This window comes from Erigeron canadensis, chromosome 9, assembly GCF_010389155.1.
Source record: "Erigeron canadensis isolate Cc75 chromosome 9, C_canadensis_v1, whole genome shotgun sequence".
NCBI classification, from domain to species: domain Eukaryota; kingdom Viridiplantae; phylum Streptophyta; class Magnoliopsida; order Asterales; family Asteraceae; genus Erigeron; species Erigeron canadensis.
Window position 1 is genome coordinate 5,220,981 of NC_057769.1, and position 13,238 is coordinate 5,234,218.

Genomic DNA, 13,238 nt, shown 5'->3' on the forward strand with positions numbered 1-13,238 from the left:
CATTAATCATAAGATGAAGACATTTAAAATAATCAGGATATAAAAATAGACTTGAGAGTTATTAAAATCCAGTAATGTATTAATTCTTAAAATTTTTAGTTGATTTTTAGGAAAATGAGTTAAAATGGTTAATTATCTTCCTTAATAAAATTCACAAGATGCAAAATGTACTCTAAGTTGAGTTTTTTGATTTAAAATTTTATGCAAATTTTATTACTATTCCATGCATGTTAATTATCCTCATTATCATTACCTCTATTTTATACCTAACCAATAATTGAATGAATTAAATTAACACATTAAACATGTAAGAATTTTAAATCTATTTTCATTACTCTAATTACAATTAGTCGATTTCATGGGACAAGTTTTTGAAGACTACTGTATTTTTTAGGGTGTGTTTGACCTTTGGATTCTTTCACCATGCCCTACTCCCTGCATATCTCTATTCTATTCCCCTTCCTCTCCATACCTTTCTATGTCCTTTTCAATTTCTTTTTACATTTTTACCCTTAACCCCACCCCCCCTACCCACACACACTCTAAAGAAGCAAAATGTACATCTCTCAATACACCATGTACAACCAATATAATTCATTGACTTTTTAAACACTTTTTCATATCTATAGCCACACATTCCCACCCATTGTCCTTGGCCTATATAAATAGAAACACATCCCACATTCCATATTCCACACTCTTTCACTTCACTTCATTTCACTATCACAAAATTCACAAAAACTAATCAAAAAACCAAAGCACAGCCATGGATGTAAGTGACACTTTACCCCCTCAAATTTCCCTTTTTCTTAAATTCAACCCTCCAACTATTTCTAACCATGTTTTTCTTTTTTAAATCTTGCAGGAATTCAGTGGGAATCATATTCCAGCTTTTGGCAGCTGGGATTGTAACAACAACCATCTTCCATTCACTCAATGTTTTGAATCAGCAAGGCAAGCTGGTTTCATTGGTTATGGCTACGGAGGCTACCCACAAGACCGTGATCTTTACGTCGCCGGTGACCTTTACGAGAACAATGTCGTTACTCCGGCCATGATCGTTGTTCCTCGCCGCCGCCGGGTACATTATAATTTACTAATTTGTGTATATATATGTATGTACTTGCTACATTTTGGTTTTACTTCACTATAACATGTTTTTGTTTGATTAAATGTGTAAAAACTTTGATAGTTTGATGTTATCTTATTATAGAAAAATGTGACAAAAGTAACCCAAAAATTGAAATGTTGAAACAATCACAATGTAACACTATTTTTATTTTTTTTTTACTTTTTTGAACTAATATTTGTTCATTGGGGTATTTTTGCTAAAGTAAAAAGCTCGTTAACAAATGTTTTAATTAATTTTTATGTTCTAATCTTTTCATACGAGTAACTTTTTTTTTTCCTACAATTTATAGCCTCAAAATAAACCAAAATTTATAGCAACTAAAGATAATATAATAAAAGAAAATAATTTATAACCCAGTTATTCCGCATATCTGAGTTAAAAAAGATTTAGAGTAAAACCTCATTCATTTACTTTTATTTATATATATATTTAAAAAAATCTTAAAAAACCAAGAACAAAAGTGTTTCTTTTTTTTTTTTCTATTTTTTTTATCTAGTGTGTTATAATGTTTGACTTTTTGTGGGTCAACAGAGGAAAGCTCCGGTGAGGGTATGTGATTATGATTATGATATTGTATACTCTGGGAAGCAAGCTCCGGCGCCGGTGAAACAAAGAAAAGGTGCTGACTTTGACTTTGACTTCAAAGTAAAACCAAAGGCTGTTGATGAAGACTTGTACAAGATTTCGCCGGAGCTCCTCCGTGGAACGCCGAGAAGGGTAATGTTGTCATTTTACTCGTCTTCATATGTTTTCTGACATCTATTCCTTTGAATCCCCGCAATTGACGTTGTTTCAGTTTTTGTCCATTAAGTTTTCAACATTATATTGACTTTTGGACCCTGTAGTCAAAATATTGTTTAAAGTCAACACTCTTTACAACACTTATATTTTATTTGTAAGAAAAATAAAGATAAAACAATTGTTTTATTAAATAAATTATTAGTTGCCTAGTTAAACTATGGTTGATAGGAGAAGTATATAAACATTTTAGTATACAGATCCATAAGGAAATGATTCTTTAATGGAATCTTAATGAATTTTGGTTGGTGGGTCCAATGTTAAGAGATTTAAGATATGTTTTTTTAAGGTTTTCTTTTAGTAAAAGTGATTAATTCACTTGAAAACAAAAAGGTAGTAATGCTTGATAGGCATCTTTATGACTTGATTTTAGGATGTGGGCCAAAGATTAAACAAGTGATAGAGGAACAAAAAAGTCAAATTTTAGACATACTTGACTTCTTTAATATAAATTATTTTACATTCTAAGCCAATATTTGTGATTATTTATGTTATATTATAGGGTTTTGGGAGGTGGGTTAAAAGATTAAACAAGTTAGCTAAAGAATAGATTCTATATAATTTTATATTAACTTGGTTCTTGTTTTGTTATGCAGAAGAGCAAGAGGTGGGGGTTGTTTTCAATGTGCATGCTGCCAACTTGTGTCATGTGAAATGTTTGAGGAAAAAAAAAAAGCTTAGATAAATAGTAGAGCCTGACTAGAGTTGTTATAATATATTAATATTAATATATAATATGTATGAAAGGAGATTATGATGAAATGGCCCATGGGAATGAAGATGAAGCTATTTTGATAATGAAGATGAGAAGGATTCATTCTTTTGATTTTGTTTTAAATGTATGGAATCCACTTTTGTGTTTCAGTTGATGTAGTTTCAAAAATTAAGATTTGGGCCATCATTAATTATTAATCTCAACTCTTTTTATATCAAGTTGAAAAACCTTTGGTTGCTCAAATTTCAACTTTCAAGTATGAAAATATTGTTGTGGGTATTGAGTATTTTGTGTGTTTGTTTTTAAATATTTATTCCTTTGAAAGAATACAAGATTAAATGTGAAGTGTCATTTTCTTCTTTTGTATATATACTGGTGGACCTGCAACAAAGGGCATTTGAGTAGTATGTATCAACTTAAAAAGTTAAAAACAAAACAGCTAGTACTTATTTGTTCAGCAACAAACTTAATGGTTCAGTATAACATAAAAGATCTTTTGCTTTTGATATTGGCGTAAAATATATATAATGAAATAATGGCGAAAAGGGTTAAAGAAAGGTAGATCTTTGGATGTTGACCTGAGTAGGGTCATGGTTTGTTGCTACAATTATGAAAGTTTTTTCATGCTCTAAAAGAAGGAAAAATTAATATATGTATCATTTGATAATTTAACATACATGTTTAAATCAGTTGCTGATATATATTTCACCTGATGAAAATCAATTTTTTAGGCGTAAGCTTGTCAAATTTGCCATATTTATCATTTTTATGAAAGGGAAGACACGTTGTACATGCTCCGATAATACCACTAGTCTCAGTTTATAATAGAATGGATTGGGAACATAAAAGTGTCCATCAAATAAAACAACTATGAAGAAGTTTCAGAGTAGTAAAATTTGTTTTATGCTTTAGACTTTAGAGGCCGCCTTTCTTTTTATGTGTTTGTGCTTTTTTCACATGAGTTCAAAAACGTGACTAGTTTTCAGCTTACAAGATACAAAAGCTCTCGTTGGGTAACAGATAAGTCCAGTAGGTAAATCATTTAAGGTAAAATATTATGTAAAGCATGTCTGGTTATGTGAAAAAAAGGGAAAAAGAAATCATAATGTTTTGTTTGGTGTTTCCTTTTTGTTTAAACATGGTACACGTGCAAAAGGAAAGAAAGTGGCTTGTATTGAAAGATAGGCGATGAACAATCCAACAGCTTTGTTTGATTATACGTTTGATTATACATTTATAATTATTTACTATTGTCTTTATAAAATGAAAAATAATAAGAATTTTATTAACTTTTTTGGGCATAAAAACTCAATGCTATTAAAGTACTTTAAATTGTTTGGAAGGTAAATAAAAATGAACAAAAACAAATGATAATATACCAACGTAGCAAGTTAAATCATACAAAAACCTTCTCATTTTTTTTTCCTGGTTAGAGGAAAACGCTACATTATATACATAGAACTAAAAGGGTTACTAGGAATGCCAAGAAGGCAAAAATACAAATCGAGTAAATGAGATTTCAAACATGTTGGTATAACTAAAGAAACTAACACTCAGAAAACAGGGGCGGAGAAGAAATGAAGAAGATGACGATACATACAACAGTTAATTATGATGCTTGCAAAGCCCTGACTCGTGCTGTTAATTCCCTCACTTGATTTCTCAAACGATCAGGATTGCAGAAGAAATCAACAAAAACCTGCCGTTGAAGTGCTATTTCTTGAGAGTGATGCTTTACAATCTGTTCCACCAACAAAGTGCATCAGATTTAGAAAATGGAATTATTGAATTGTAACTTTAAAATATTAGAGTTGGCAATTCTATCCATATATCTATGAATGAGGCTATTTACATTATGTTCCGTCAAAAGTCTTCAAGAAAGTATAATTTGAATGCATAAACCCACAGAAATAATTTGGATGAAAAGCATTTTGGGCCAACATGACCTGGCCATTATAATCAGTTACCAACCTGAAAGACTCACCCTTCTCATATTTAGTCACGATGACCATATAAATAAAGATTTTGTTACAAAATGCATCTGGTATCCGGTGCCTTTCCAAGAACTGATAGTGAGCTACAATTAGTTAATACTTAATATAAAAGTTACCTCGTTCTTCTTGCAGTGCTCTTGTGTTACTTCTTCAACAGCAGCAGATAGCTTGGCATTCACCTTCTCCATCTCGTCTATCTCTTTCATTAGAGTCTGCAATCACATGAAGAGGTCAATGTTTTAAGTTCAAACATCGTAATAAGGGAACTGTAGCGCAATACCAGATCTCAAAGAGCAAAAAGATAAGGTGAAAAAAAAGTCCCTGCCAAGGAGCAGAGAGCTGGATTGATCAACTCATACATGAAACAGTGGGTGCTCTAAAATAGATAAGAAACACACAACTTCAAAAGGTCATAAGTTTTGATGTTACTGAGTGGGTTTACAAGGCTTGTCGAGGAAGATTTTGAAGAAACAAGAATTGGCATGTACGGCCAAAAAATCAGGTCCCAATTCAGCCATATAGGCTACAATGTTGAATTTCCTCCAACCGAATATTATGCCAATTTCCACTACTTTTTCTTTTTATGTAAATCGGGTGAAATTAAAGATCTGTCAATCACACACAATCACAGATTCAACAGTTGAAAAGGCATTTTAGTTTTCAAATTATTTTGAGCAAACCTGCCAAACATCGCAAGAAATTTAAAGTATAATGTATAACACCTTTTCTTTCTAAAAGTGTGACTTATATATATCTCTCATTAAAGAGAAAAGTGTCATAGGTTGCAAGTACAGCAAGAATGTAAAATTTGATAGAATGAGTACCCGGGGTGTCAAAATCGGCTGTGCGGTGGTGGAAGATGCAAATAGTAACTGTTGCAAATTTTGGATAAGAGTGCACCTGTAATTATATATCAAAAGTTAAACATGAGATCCAATCTGTGCCTGACTTTTAAGGATCTGAATTTACCTATGTGGAACAAGACGTTAATAATAGACAGTGAATGAAAAAAAGTTGGACCAGGTTACTTATGAATGGATTGATTTGGTTTGTGTTCTGTATTTTTAAACATCAAGAATCTCATATAGAACGGGAAACAACATAACAATCAAGTTGAACAAGTTAAAATGCTTATATACATACATATATATATATATAAATTAATACTTAATAGATTATAAATATATCATACGTCAAGCTTAAAAGTGTCCATATTTGAGACATTAGGGTCAATACTTGCAAAAGTTAATGTTTATTATGTTGTGTTTATGTTTGGGCAAAAAAAAACCCCGCTATACTACTGTTATTTGGACCAATACGAGACCGCTTTTTGACGGCTATTTTGCCTGAACCCTAATAACCGCTATAGCACCGTTATTGACAACATAGGTTGATATATTAGATGAACATTGTATTGATATAGTTATGCAAACATACTTTTATGTTAAAACTTTATCAGAAAGTTAATGATTAACTCATCCCAGACGTTTTCAACTTTCAAACCTAATCAAAAATTGGCTGTTAACTGTTTCAACCTAAATTGATAACTTACAACTCATTGATGCATCTACTTCTATCTTCTGGAAGGGCATTGTCTAAGTCAGATTGGAGGGCATTGAGGTCCGATTGTAGGCTAGATATCTGCTGTACCAGTCCTGGTGCCGATACATACGTTGACAAACCACCTTGAGCATCTATGACAACAGTAAAAATGCAAGCGTGTAATAAAGATGTTAAAACTTGGTGTTTAAAAAGGTGATCTAGTTATCAAAAAGAGAGTAAGTTACTTGAATGAATGCTCAAAAGATCTCTAACACCATGCAAAAACGTATCTCGGTCATCAACAGCTCCTTGTTCTTGAACATCTGATGCTGCTTGAATTAAAGCCAAGCAACGGCCCTACAAGATCAAAAATACATATTAAAAACAAACTTCCAGTTCATCTATCACATCAGAGCCAATAGCTGAATGTGTAACCCTATGATGAGGCTTAGTATAGGTGGCGATTTCAATCCAATTATACGAAACTGAGGCGACTGGCAATTTGGTTTGCGTTTTTTCATTTATAATGGTTCGAATAGTAAAACGATACCTAAAAATGAAATATACAGAAAGAAATATAGTGATGAAAGTCAGCTAACATGCACTCAAATGTTTACAATGTCCTGAATTGTTTTTCTTTAAGTTATATTCTTATTTTAATTAACCTAGTTTATTAATCATATTTAGTAAATTAATTAGTTAAAATTAAATCAAAATATGCACAAGCAGGTGTTGGCAAGAACTCAATCTGACATGTTTGGAGTTTTGACTCGCACATAAAATCACCTATTTTTGACCTATTTCCCAACCCGTACTGTTAAGCCAGTAGTCTGGTACCGTGCCCACTAGGTCTAGCACAAAGGCTAGGATGATATGGTGATGTGCATACCACTCGTCCTTTGGTTGCTGATAGGTAACCTTGGAGCTCCGACTCGATTACTTTGAGTAACGAAAAGGCTCCAAGCATTGTCTTCTTTTCAAATTGGCATGCTAACTTTAAAAACTGATGTCTTGCAAGTTGGTTAATCAGATGACTTATGAACTGTCAAATAAAGAAAGAAACAAAATCATCAATAAGTTTATTTTTTCAGTTGTCAATATTATTCCTTTTCACATATCTTCAGAAAAGATCAATCAAATTTAGTTTAAGCATTATTTGTTTGTATGTGCATATTATTTTGTATTTGATTTGTGAAACAGGCGATTAAATCTGACAGCATAAGCTTAAAAAGTATACCGCTTTCTGGCGTTGAATATAATACTCTTGCCGCATAACCTTTAGATCATAATCACCTGCAATAAGATCAATACACATTCCCATTAAAAAAGATAGGTAAAGATGCCAAAAATCAAAAATATAAATGAATCTTTATATGAAGTTTTAAAGCTTTATTTAAATAACCACCTTGCAGAATGTATGTATCTTGAAGCTGAGCCAACTCCCAACATAGATCAGGTATAGTCTACAAAAAAAAAAAAAAGTGATCTCGTTACTCTAGCAAAGCAAGTAAGCAACATAGTTCATGCCAATAAATATCATGAAGAACACTGAACATGTAGAAAAATGAACAACACGGTAGCAAAGAGGAAACAGTTGCAATTTTAAAACTATAAAAGCAAGTGCAAACCTCAGACAGCAATTTCTCCTCCTTGTTATGCAGATTTGAAAGCTCTCCAGACAACTCAACATGCTTTCTCCTAATGAAAATTGAAAAAAGTAGAATTAAACAATGCAGAATCATAGCATGTAAACTGTGAGAACGGCAATCATGTGTTGTATAATACTTCCTTGATACATAAACAGAGTTCAATTCCCAAAATGTGTGTCATTACATTGAGTAGTAAATTCAATGGCTTATGTCAATTTACACTGCAACACTTTAGCCATGCGGGGAAAACAAGTTGAAAATCCCTTGAGTGCATTATCGATGCAGACAAACTCCTAAATCACTTTATTCAAAGATCTGGTTTATTAATGTAACACATTGTCATTTCGTAATCATATTCAATAATTTAAATTTTCAAATATAAAATGACAAAAAGTCTTTTTGGGTAAGCTCAACAGACATCCTCAACCTGAACACAATTTAACTTGTCACCCAAGCCGCTGATCTTGCCACCTATATATTATCACAAAGTGCTTTTGAAATATCCATCTTATTATGCATGCATACCTCTCAGGATATAGAGTAACAGCAATCTAATACCTAAGTGAATGAAGATCAAGGTGAATATGAGCTTCATCTGAAGCTACTTGACCTTTAAGTGTCTGCAGAATAGCTTGCTGTTTTGCATTCTCAACTTGAGCTTCAACCCACTGCCTCTCACTGGTTCCAAATCTGCATATTTAAGATTTACATTCTATAACATACAAGATGACAAACGCAGACTAGAATCAATAATTCCATACAAATATCCAAAGGTTACAGATACACACACACACTTACATGGACCGAAGCCTTTGCAATTCTGAAACGCGTTGATGTTGTGTTTTTTGGGTATCCGCTGCGTCATAAGAAAGGCCACGAAAGTGAAGTAACACGGAAGAGTTATGTCACAATTAAAAGATCCAGGTTGGCAGGTCCATGCACAAATGAACCAATCCCCTCTAAACTAAGAGATTGGAAACCATCTGAGCGCAATTGCATTCATAATGAACCAGAGCAAATTAAACTATGACTAGCAGAAGTGGAAAAAAAAAATCATAAGGTAGTGCAAATCACCATTACGACAAATAGCAGTAGAAACAAACTTGAAAAATAATAAATATCAACAAGGCAATTGACAATCACCTCGCACCAAGTTATTGGAGATATCATCAAGATTGACCCATGAACACTTGGATTTTCCCTCCTCTGCCACCAAGCGATAAGGACCCTGATTCGATATATAAAAGACAGCAAGGTTCCAATATCATAAGATGGATTTCAGGTAACGCTTGCATGAAAAGAGTACCAGGGGGAATAAACAGAGCATCCACCACAAAATAGTGAGAGACAATGTAGATTTCCCACTTTCCCAGTGTTGTTTATGGGAACAACAAACGGGTTGAAACTTGAAAGTCAACCCAAGTCTAATTTTAACGCATAATTCCTAAATCGCTTTGTTCTAATATTTAGATTACTATAGTAAATAGGTTTTCCCATAATATAAGTAAATAAAAGGAGTCAATATTAACAATTATGACACCACATTTATTTTAAATTTTTAAGATGCCATATGTCAACTTCTGGTTGGCTTAAAAACCTTCTTTCATTAAGCAATCTTCTTCTAGGATCCCTACCCTATATATATAACTAACACATTAACTACTTGCAGAAAAATCAAAAGACAGAAAAGTAAGTATTTGCAAGTCAGCCCAAACAGACCCGGCTGGTACTAAAGCATGACTTGTTCAAACCAAATCTGTATAGACCATTTACCCACTTGCTCATCCCGCTGCCTCAAAGCAATACCATTGTTCTCCCACGTGTCAAAAATAGGAAAAAATATACAATAATAGTAAAGAGTGTACCGTGTCTAGTTGCTTAACAAACCATTGGTTTAACTCTTTCATACACAATGAATCAACAAGCAAGTAAGGATGGAAGTCGGAGTATGCCAAATAGATGCCATCTTCTGCATAGCAAAGAACCATAACCCAAATATTGAGATATCTTGTATATCCAGATCACTGAACTAAACATGCCAAATAGATTGAAGTAACTTAACAAATTTCAATAAGTATAAAAGAATTTTTTTTTTACCATCTCCTGAATGGAAGTGGGCCAACTCTTGTGCTGTAGAAGCAATCCGTCCAAGAACTGCATTCATCTTAAGTTACAATAAAACAAGTTTTAGAACTTAAGTACGAAGTATATCATCATATCTATTCAAAAATATATTAAGATACATCTATAGAAGACATTACTACTCAAGTACAGTACCTCTAAGTTTCTTGCTGACAGACTATCATCTACGGTAGTCAGTTGTCCATTGACAGTAGATGTAGATGCAACTCTTGCTCTTTTTCCTTGAATCAAAGCCGAAGCCTGCGTACTAAGCATGTCATATTGAGACTGTAGATGCCCAAGTTGTCGCTGCAGCTCCAAGGCTTCTGCCTTATAGGCTAAAGTAGCATCCCTTTGAGGTCAAAATAAATTTATTTTATTGTCAAAACGTGTTTGACAAAAGAAAAAAAAAACCTATACATCTAAAAGCCAGATCATTGTTTATCAAAGAAAAGACTAAAAGTCAAGTCTGAACACACTCTATGCATTATCATTCTTTTCAGAAATATCTGAGCATGTTCTATACATAGGAGATACTAAGCAGGTTGTATACAAGTGGTGATGTTGTAGCGATTCTGAAAATAGATCAGGTTGCATATGTAAATAGTCTGAAACTAATGTTAACTGGAGGGATGGACTTCTACTTCAAATATTTATACAGGCTGAGCTACTTTATCAATAACCCATTTTTTGTTAACAATTTAAATTCAAGGACTTGTTCTTATTAAAAAATTATCTTTCATAGTCATTGCCAAATACTAAACAAATGTAAAAAGACAATTGAAAACGTAGTCTTCTACATCTTTAGACTTGCTCAAGTTCTTACATATATGCCTCGCATCCACCCCTTAAGTTAGCTTCAGAAGTGACAGCACTAGTTCTGGTTCCAAATACTTTTCACGCTTATTAGTTATTACAAGATGTATTGCAGTACTAACATAATGGCTATGTCGAGGCTTAGATAGAGAACGTATCATGTATAGGTGTTGTTCTTTGTAAACATGAATTTGTTGAGCAAGAAAGTACTTTGAAGACAATTTAGAAAGGGGGAAGTTTGAAAAGGAATACATAATCATACTTATGTAAACCATAAAAAGTGTTCTGTAAACAAACTTGGAGTGTTCTGGTAATAACCAAAAAAAAGTAGTTGCATATGGAAGAAATTCCGATCCGTGATATTCTAGCCTGAAAGACAATGCAAGAAACATCACCTAATGTCTTTTAGTCCTTCTTCAGCTCCAAAAACTGCCTCCTGATTGTCTCTCCTTGTTGAAAAGGCGGAAATGCTTTCATAAGCAAAATCCAAATCTTCTCCCTGTAGAAATATTCGACAGAAAAAGAATTAAAATCAAGAATAAAGTGGTTCCTTCTTCATTATATAGAAAATATATGAACCACCAACTACAATTGAGCAAAAACGTCACTTTAGACAATGGTTGATGGTAAATGTGAATCACAAACAGAAACTAGCTACATAGTTTCACAAACTCATATGCCTTTATCCAAGTTTTCAAATGCATAGTCATATGTGTTTCAATAATGGCTATACCACAGTTATATTACCCATTTATGTAGTTTGCTAACATTATACCAGAGTAGAAATGCAGATTAACGTATAAGGTCTACATCAAAGCGGGGTACTTCATAATATCGAAACGTAATAATTAGTTATCTTGTAGTTGTAGATAGTAATCGTTTTAACGACACTCCTGATTATACATATTAGGCATTAGCCTTGCTATTTAGGACCCAACAAGTGTCACTTTTAACCATATCTAGTTCCAGACTGGTAATAAACATTAAACAGTATCAGCTCCAATCACACACACACACACACAAAAATCCGGTTACCTCCAAAAGCTTCCCCTCTTGTATAAATTGCTCATACCTGGAATAACAATACAAACATATCTGTCAGCATATGTACATCTTATTTACACTTCTTCCAGAAAAGCTTTAAATTATGTATCTTCTTTCCTTTTATCATTACCAAAAACATAAAATATAAACATATTCTCTGAAACTTTTTTAAAAAATACTTAAATTAGCCAACATTTCGCAACACAGAAGAATATATTATGTCAAAGTATATTGTAAAAAACTACCATCCTAAAACCATCAAGTGCTACAACTAGGTAACCACACGCAACTACTTGGTTTCTTAAGTGAAAGGTATTAATTAGGGTAAAATAAGGGGTATAATTGCATATGAACTTTATCTATCTTCATTTTAAAAATCAATCCTTCAACAAATACACAGTAATATGCTAACTAAACCTAAATAAATCAAAAGTTTGTGTGTGTGTGTGTGTGGTGAGCTTTTTGATTTTCAAATTTTTGTTTCGTATCGGTTGAAAATCACAATTTCACGCGTTATGTAAACGGACTTAATCACATGTAATATACCACACACAATTTCAAAATTCATAACAGATTATATGAAGCAAGCAATCTCATAACATATAATAAGCTAACAAAGCCTATGATTATCGTAACTAATAAGCTAACAAAACCTAGATATACAGATACATATATGTGTATGTATGGAAAAATGTAATTGCCAGAGGGAGAGAGGAGGTAAGAACGGACAGAGAAAGTTCGGAGGGAGAAAGGACGTTGGAAGGACGGAGGGAAGAGCAGATCCAATCGAGAATAGGACGGGCGTCGTCGTACTGAAAAGGCCATTCGAAACTGTCTGGATCTACTGCTCCGTCATACCCTAATTCCACTAGCTTTCTACACACTCGCCCTCCACTCATCTATACTAATAAATCTATTGGCCGCCTCCCTGTTTGATTAATGTATGAATTATGAAATGCAATGATGTAATTTTGGAATGTGGATGGATTACAAAGTAGTGTTTGTTTGTTTGTTTGTTGGTGTTGAATTTTGGGGGGTTTTAATTTTAATTGATGGACGGACGGAGAGAGATAGACGGCGACCTCATGATCATTGAGGAGTCTTTTCGAGTCTGGTTTGATGATCGACTAATCGTTTTTCAAGCCCGAGACCAAGACTTTATTTTCAAACTCGAGCCTCAGCCGGACAATTCCTCAATATCTTGTTCATTCGCAACAAAATATTTTTTTGATGTGTCAGTAAAAAAAAAACCCGGCTTTTTGGGAGAGAGATACTATTTCAGTAATAGAGTCACAGGTATCTAACATATTCATACCGAAGGCTTTTCCAACTTATACAAATCTTTCCATTTTTCAAGTCGATCCAATCCATTTGTTCGTAGAGCTATTTACTCGATCGCAGACATTTATGAAGCACCTTTAACAGAG

At 33.2% G+C, this 13,238-nt stretch overlaps 2 protein-coding genes across 2 annotated transcripts; one reads left to right on the plus strand and one right to left on the minus strand.

Annotated features, from left to right (window-relative positions):
* Positions 1 to 704: 704 nt before the first annotated feature.
* Positions 705 to 2,740, plus strand: LOC122583997. The gene is made up of 4 exons (XM_043756367.1): positions 705 to 772; positions 866 to 1,081; positions 1,664 to 1,849; positions 2,527 to 2,740. The coding sequence occupies exons 1-4, from the start codon at positions 767 to 769 to the stop codon at positions 2,581 to 2,583; spliced, it is 465 nt and encodes a 154-aa protein (XP_043612302.1). The 5' UTR covers positions 705 to 766; the 3' UTR covers positions 2,584 to 2,740.
* Positions 2,741 to 3,993: 1,253 nt separating this feature from the next.
* Positions 3,994 to 12,990, minus strand: LOC122582691 (AUGMIN subunit 3). The gene is made up of 18 exons (XM_043755117.1): positions 12,541 to 12,990; positions 11,803 to 11,839; positions 11,163 to 11,266; positions 10,108 to 10,303; positions 9,928 to 9,994; positions 9,696 to 9,799; positions 8,974 to 9,058; positions 8,629 to 8,686; positions 8,389 to 8,520; positions 7,810 to 7,879; positions 7,587 to 7,644; positions 7,419 to 7,474; positions 7,071 to 7,223; positions 6,427 to 6,538; positions 6,192 to 6,333; positions 5,464 to 5,539; positions 4,756 to 4,851; positions 3,994 to 4,386 (listed from the first exon to the last, which is right to left on the minus strand). Exons 1-18 carry the CDS (start codon positions 12,708 to 12,710, stop codon positions 4,255 to 4,257), a joined length of 1,848 nt encoding a protein of 615 aa, XP_043611052.1. The 5' UTR covers positions 12,711 to 12,990; the 3' UTR covers positions 3,994 to 4,254.
* Positions 12,991 to 13,238: the final 248 nt, after the last annotated feature.